General features: G+C 34.0%; 1 protein-coding gene across 1 annotated transcript; it reads right to left on the reverse strand.

The window, feature by feature from the left end:
- Positions 1-5,707: 5,707 nt before the first annotated feature.
- Positions 5,708-7,977, reverse strand: LOC137735766 (WAT1-related protein At5g07050). Its single transcript, XM_068475209.2, has 6 exons — positions 7,478-7,977; positions 7,251-7,367; positions 6,875-7,124; positions 6,607-6,768; positions 6,373-6,524; positions 5,708-6,136 (listed from the first exon to the last, which is right to left on the reverse strand). Exons 1-6 carry the CDS (start codon positions 7,741-7,743, stop codon positions 5,893-5,895), a joined length of 1,191 nt encoding a protein of 396 aa, XP_068331310.2. The 5' UTR covers positions 7,744-7,977; the 3' UTR covers positions 5,708-5,892.
- Between the last annotated feature and the right edge of the window lie 201 nt (positions 7,978-8,178).

Below are 8,178 nucleotides of genomic sequence, written 5' to 3' on the forward strand. Positions count from 1 at the left end.
CACATACCTCCCCAAAAAGGAGATAGAGGACCATTACAACTTAAAAACCTTGTCCGTCCTTCCTCCACCTATTTTTGATAAGTTGTGAAAGTGTATTTTAGGGTAGGCTTTTTAGCCAAAATGGTCATTGAGATTTGTATAATACATCACTTTGGTCTCTGATATTGAAAATCAGTAGAAATGGTCTCTGAGACTGTCCACCATCCATTATTTTGGTCCTTCCATTAAAAACTCCGTTAAGTGTCGCAGAGCTCTTGGCCGGAAGTTTGGGCAATTTTCAAAGCTTTGTAACTCAATCGTTTCTTAACCAAATTCGATCTATAATATATCAAAAAGAAGATAGGAAATTGTAGAATAAGTTTATACCTATTTGGAAGCCCAATTGTTGCCGGAGATGGCTAGAAAATAGCCTGAAAGGTGACTGGTCCGTGAAAAAACTGGAAAACTGGTCGGAAACTGGGTAAACTTTAAACGTTCATAACTTCTTCAATACTCAACAAAATCGATTGATTCAAAAACAAAATTCATACTTCTCGATGATACAAAAAGAATGGTACCCTTCTTGATGGCTAAATCGCCATGGTTTTTCCAGAAAACGACTCGAAAGTGGCTAACTCGAGACCAAGACAGCCATTTTCAAGCTGTTTTCTGGCCAAACCACATCGATTTAGCTATTGAGAAAGGTACCATTCTCTTTGTCTCATTGAGAAGTATGATTTTTATTTTTAAATCACTTGATGTCGTTAAGTATTGAAGAAGTTATGAACGTTTAAAGTTTACCCAGTTTCTGGCTAGTTTTCCAATTTTCCAGCAGACCAGTCACCTTTCAAACTATTTTCTGGCCATCTTCGGCAATCATTGGGCTTTCAATTAGGTATAATCTTGTTCTACACTTTTTTATCTTCATTTTGATATATTATGGGTCGAATTTGGTTAAGAAATGATTGAGTTACGAAGCTTTGAAAATTGCCCAAACTTTCGACCAAGAGCTTCGGGATACTTAACGGAGTTTTTTAACGGAAGGACCAAAATAATGGATGGTGGACAATATCAGGGACCATTTCTATTGATTTTCAATCTCAAGGACCAAGGTGATGTGTTATGCAAATCTCAAAGGTCATTTTGGCTAAAAAGCCTTTAGGGTATTTCAAAAAGGATACAAAAAGCGAAGAAATTAGTTAAAGTTCCACCATAAAATCAATTGGCAATATGGGCAGTGGCCTAACTTATATATAATCACATGCAAGGTCCCTCCTCTCATCAGTGTTGGATTTATTATGAACACTCTCCCTCACATATGGTGAATTTTCCAGCCTAACACATGGACAACACAAATAGAATGACGTGGAACAGTTGTGAGCGTTGGGCTTCACACCTAAGACAATTTACTCTAATACCATGAAAGAGGTTGAGGTTTCACTAAAACTAATCGACAATCTGAAGAGTAACCCAACTTATTTATAAACTTATGTAAAGTCCCAATGCAAGGTTCTTCTTCCTTCCATCAATTTGAAATTTATTCACATGCAACAAAGTCATTGTATATCTTTTTCTAAGAAATGTTGCCTCTTTCACATTAATTAGTACCCAATAGTGGTAGAGGGCTGCAGAGACATGCATATGGTAGCTACAACAACTGTTACATATTGATGTCTTTGGATTTCAAATTAGACTTGTGATATATTGACTAGAAACTATAAAACCTTAGGATTCAAACTCATCAAAACTTCAATTAAAATTGCACTAAAATATCTCTAAAACCTCCCAACATTTTCAAATATTGCACCAAAATACAAAAATAATATTACTAAAATAGAAAACTTCATTTTAATCCTTGGTAAAGATGACTTTTAGACTAAAACCATGAGTAAGATCAAAATCTAATTTTAGTCCTTGATAGATTAATCACCTTATTTATCAATTACATTTTTATGTTTTAATTATTTCTCTTTTTCTTCCTAATTTTTATGTATTAATTTTTCATTTCATTTATTGTAATATATTTTGTTGTAAACATTTAGATAAACTAATTTTTGTTGTACAATATATTTCGATATACTTGGTCTTCTTCATTTAGGTACATTAAATTCATTATAATACATTTTGGTGCATACATTTATATACAAACATTTAGGTACATACATTTCGGTATATATATTTCGGTGCATACATTTCGGTACTAACATTTAGAATGTTAAGTAAAATTAATAAATAAAAAAAAAAAATTTTGGTCAAAAAATAAATTAGAATGTGTATGTTAAAAAATTTAAATATTTAATGGGAGACACTGAATAAAATACACATTAATTATTTTGAATTAATTAAGGACACATTAAGGGACTATAATCAATATGTAATATAACACCAAATTTATTTTAAATTTCAAACTTTTTCAAGGATTAAAGTAAAAAGACCCTCACTAAAATTATCGACGTCGTTGTTCCCAGAAACCAATCGAAGTTTGGAGAAATCCTGGAAATTGAAATCTCTTCACCCCCTTTCGGAGTACTGGCAACCAGATTTTCTTTTGATATTTTGAGAGAGATTATGTTGCAGATATTTCAGTACCATGCATGTTCAGTTGTTCATGGCTATATGTTATTCACCACTATATAAAAATTTCTGTGGCGCAGAGTGGATTTGGCAAGATGCAAGTCAGTAGGGTCTATTAATTTTAGAAAAACACTTGGTGGGTTCAAGCAAATTCCTTGCTTATGTCGTCATTGTGGATAAGTTTCAAAGTTTTGCTGCCATCATCAAAGTATATATATATATATATCTCCAGAGTCCACTATAATAGTTTTTTTTAATTAATTTCCTTGATTGATTTATCTGCTGGGAGATATTATACCAAATCCGATCTGTGCATGACATTAAGAATCCAGAAACTTGTCAACCATTTGTGCGAGGAGAGAATATATGTGTGGTAACCTTCCGTAATTGTTGATGTGAAAACAGATGAAATATTCATATATGCGCATGGCTGGGGGTGATATTCTTGCAATTTGTCCACTTATATATACATATATATATATATATATATATATATATGTATACACACACACACACATGTATGTATATGCTGTGTGGGAGTCCGATGGATAATGGAAATTAAGTACAGATCCTATGGATCGAGTTACTATTTCATGGAATTTTAAGCGTACTATATGAAATTGGTCGGAAAGATACAAATTTAAAGGGCTTGGAAGCTGAATGCATTGCCGACTAGGTGATCAAACTTAAGTTTAATAATGTCCAATGATTACTTTCTGTCAATTGTACCAAGTATTTAGACAATTATTGGTATATATTTTATGTATATAACAGACTAAAACCAAGCATCACTGGTTGCTTGAATATTTTATATTACAAACCCACAAACTTTTCCTTTTTTTTTTTTTTTGACCTTTTGGATGTACAAATGAAATTTATACACTGAGAGCAATAAGACTTGCAAAAATTATCAAATAGGATCAGCACTTTGCGGGTGCATTTAATTATCATCTTTATAGTGTTATTATTTTTAGGTGCCAAGAGATGGCGAAAGAATAGCCATGGCAGTAGAAAGTGACCGCCATTTACGAAGCATGCATCATCTTCCAATATGGCCTTCAACTTTGTTACAATGCACTCAGATGGCATATTAGAAATCATAGGTTAAAAAATAAGAATGGAACTTTAAGAGTACTGTCTACATAATGGAGACACAAGTTTGAAGGAAACTGATCTTTCTACAGTGTGTAGATAGTAACCATACATATGCATGCACATATACAAAGAGATTAGAATTTGGGAACACACATTTTTATTGGGCTCACAAATCTATAATATATTTTAACAATTCAACAGTTTAATTAATTTTTATGTCTTACCTCAAGGATCATGTCTCCCAAAAATCATTCAAATCCGAAACCATATGATTGTTTGATTAAATATTTAGTGTTTCTTTATAGAACCCTATTCTTTCATTTTCTTCACTACAAACGAATGTTTTAATGGTTTTTAATTTATCTAATTTTTTTGCAAGGATGATCTATGAACGATGTACTAAAATATAAACGATTCGAATCGTTAAAACAACATTATGAAGTGAGCTCTACAAAATATGTATCAAAGACGTGTGTCCCATATTTTAAGCCACATATATACATATATATATATATATATATAATAACTTCCATTATTAACAATACATATTCTTATATTGCCTCCAACATCGAGAAAGTTGCTGTCTTCAAAATGCTACATACATTAATTAAGTGGCATTTCTCTTTTAGTTGTATTGTGGCATTTTAGAACAAAACCCTACATTCATGGATGATATTTTAACTTAGATATCTCTCGATGGTTAATTTGGGACAACATCAGTTCACTTCTTACAAAAATGAGGTTTTGTGGTGGATTTGAGTTCTCATCAAGCAACGTGGTGCGTTAAATATTTCGAATGAAGTGATATGCCATACAAGATACCATTCTCATATACGCTTTATTCTACAGAATAGAACAATTGAGTGTGATTTTACATATAAAAACTAATAAAGAATACTAATAAGAAGAAAAAGTCAGAAGACATATGCATAATTGATCCTTTATCAAGTTCTTCTTTATCCTTTCAAGCCGTTAAAATAAGACTCAAATTATCTAGAACCTTTCGGTTATTAATACGATTAGTACTGGTAATTCATTGAAATATTAATTATGCTCTCTATAGATTTTTTTTGTATTGCGTCAAATATTTTAGTGGATAGAAAGTTTGGTTTCTAACCATGCATTTGGGTACATAGCTCTCACCTTCTTTAAGTAATAGTTTCGAATCTTCCCCTCTTTAAGAAGATATTAACCTCTGCAATTGCGCAAGAACCCATTATCTAAACTACATATTAATAGAACCATTTCTATCAACCGAAAGAGGGCAAAAGGTCTTCTAAACTACATATTAATAGAACCCTCTTCGTCAACCGAAATAGGGTGAAAAGTCTATTTAGTCTTCTATCACAATAAAAAAGTTAAGGGTAGTAACATAATTTCACAAAATAAAATTTTGCTGTTTTTTTTAAGCATCACCAACAGATGATTTTAACATCTCTAATTTAAAAGATTAAAAAAAAAAAAAAAAAAAAAACCTCTCTTCCTCTCTCCCCACTCTCACGTTATCTCTCACACTCTCTCTCTACCCTTCAATTTTAAAAACAAAAATAAAACATTTCACACATTTTGTGTATGGGACATATATATACATATTCTGCACTAGAAATATCAAAGAGAGAAGGGAGGCATCGGATGCCAACAAATCAAAAAAGATTCTGGGAACATAAACAAGCCGATATGCAAAATACTAAGACTCCTTAATTTCTTTTCCTTTTTTTTTTTTTAATTATAGACGACGATGTTTTGATATGTCAACGAGTATGAGGAGGCAAACATCGTGACCGTGGAGATATGTTTCAAGGGCTAAGAATGATGGAGAACACGAGCGAAGGGCTAAACGAGAGCGGAGAGAATGCAAGTCCACTACCTTATAAGGGGCCAACAAGGCGACAAGCCTCAACATATCCAAGTGTTACCACGCATGCATGGAGTATCCCTTAGTGGAATCTGAATCAGACGTCAGCAACTATCCACGTGTCAAACTATACAAATTCCAAATTGAAAAAGTAGAGAGAGAGAGAGAGAGAGAGAGAGAGAGAGATTCGTGATCAATGGAGAATTGTAAAAGAAGAGGCAATGTGATTCTCTTAATTCCATTAGCTCAAAATCAATACAATATTAGATTACATTCATGATAAGCTAGCACAGCAAAACCCCATAAACTTTAAACACTAGAACTCTTAAGAAATGAGGTGCTGAAAAGACAAAAATCCCATTGCCACGCATGCATGATGATCTCTAATTTCATGATTTGATTAGGCATGGCATTGGGTTGGTTTTCATGGGGGGTTCTGTGATAGGCATTGAAATAGCAACCGAGGAGAGCTTGTTATTAGCTCCAACATCTCCGTTAACTGTTAATATCGACACGCCGTTTACTTGAGAACCCTTTATTGCTTCCGGGATCTCCTCCTTCTCCAATACTTCTTTGTGTTTTCCCCACAGGACTGCATAAAGCCCGAACACGATCAATACTGCTCCTAGTACACTGCACAAGTGAATTGAACAAATCAGCCAAGAGGGGATGAGAAATGTAAAACGAATATTGAAAAAACATATTACAGTTACAAGCTACTCTTATCAATATTAGATAAGTAATTAGTAATGTGATCAATAAATATGTTATGAATAACATCACTCGTATAAAAATGTATGGGTGTGTGTATGTATTTACACTTTTTTTTTGCATGCATGCAGGTTGAAGGGAAGAGAAAAATTAATTACCTTCCAAGAAATATTTTTTCTGCAAGGATGAAGGATCCCATGATTGCCACAATGATCATCATCAAAGGGCTAAAAGCAGTTGCAAATACGGGACCTCTCATCTTCATCACTAGCCCTTGTACATAGTACGAAATGCTTGATGTGACAATTCCCTTTAACAAATGAAAATGAAAAAACAAAGTTAGTGTCATTATTCATGAGAGAGAGAGAGAGAGAGAGAGAGTTATAACGTACAGCATAGGCAGCAGCTAAGAGGTTCATGTCAAAACCAATTCTCCAGACAGAGGGTTTGCGTTCCATCACAAAGGTAACAGCAATAGCCTGCAGAGTTCCTATGCCGCATATCATTGATGTGAGAGACAGCTGATGGTTCTTGTAGGTCTTCAACGCGTTGTTCTGTAAATATTCAACAAGCAAATTAAACAAAATGTTGAAATTTTAATTAGCTTTCAACTAAAAAACGATTGAAAACGCAGAAATTTGTTTGTTATATAACTCTTACTTGTAACACAAATAAAGAAGCCCAGGCAAGAGTAGCAATGGTTAGCATAATGGATCCCAAAAACCAGTGTTTGTCGCCAGTCCCAGTGGTATCTGTGACATATGATTTTCGTGGGTGAATATACTTAGACCACAACATCTCTACAATTGGCCCCCTGTACAAGGTCATCAGCATGGCCCCCGCCACTGTCAATACCGTTCCGATTACCTTTGCTTGGCACCTTACTTTCTTGATGTCTAGCACTTCCATCCTAATTTTCATTCCAACAAATCAAATTAATTAATAAACATAGTATATTAATCATGATCATTAACAACTAAATTATAAATTAATATGGGATTATTGTATACGTATTTGCTAGCTATTGCACCCTTACCGGCATATGACGGCCAGGACAAAAGTCATAGCCGGAAGCATGTTGCTCATGGCACAAGAGAACGTTGGAGACGTAAACTTCAACCCGGCATAGTAGAAGTTCTGGTCAATCACCGGACTACATAATGAGAGGTGCATGGTTAATAATGTCGTTATAATTGTGGAATAATACTAATCAAAGTGTATGACAACATATTTGAGTGACTAATTTAGCATATAGTAACTAACCCAAGAAGGCCGAGGATAAATATTTGCATGAACATTGAGAATGTCATTTTTGGTTGCTTCTTCCTCTCAAAAAAGAAGGCAAATGGGGCTATAATAGCAGTAGCAATGGCATGGCGATAAACCACAAGCACATAGTGACTCATTCCTCTGTTGAGAGAAACTTTGGTGATGATGTTCATTCCGGCGTAGCCAAATTGTAGGGAGATCATTGCAAAGTAGGGTTTCGAGCTCTCAAGGAAGCTGCCGAAGCAACCAGCCTTCTCCATTTTTGAAGAAAAAAATAAACTAAAGGACTTCTGCTAATTAGAAACTAGAAGTTTATAACTGATGTTACTGAGAAAAATACAAGGCCAGAGAGGAAACAAACGACTACTCAAAGAGGTTATGTGTTTCTCCCTAGAGAGGAGTAAGGGAGTGGCCACCTATTTATATCAGGTGGGAGGGAACTGTGCATATTGATAAATACAGTGCCATTCATCGTCACTCTCAACTTGCTGCCCAACTTTCACAATTTACCACCCACTATACATTATTGTCGGAAAGAAATGAACCCTTTTACATCTTCTTTTCTTTTCTTTCTTTAAAGTATCTCTTTTAGTTTAATAATCTCCGTCTCTCTCTACATTATATTCCAAAATTTTGGCAAAGATTCCTATATAAGAATCAAATCGCTTTAGTATTTTCTTTTGTCTAAAAAATCC

This window comes from Pyrus communis, chromosome 7 (genome assembly GCF_041283825.1).
Source record: "Pyrus communis isolate YQ-2024b chromosome 7, ASM4128382v1, whole genome shotgun sequence".
Classification (NCBI taxonomy): domain Eukaryota; kingdom Viridiplantae; phylum Streptophyta; class Magnoliopsida; order Rosales; family Rosaceae; genus Pyrus; species Pyrus communis.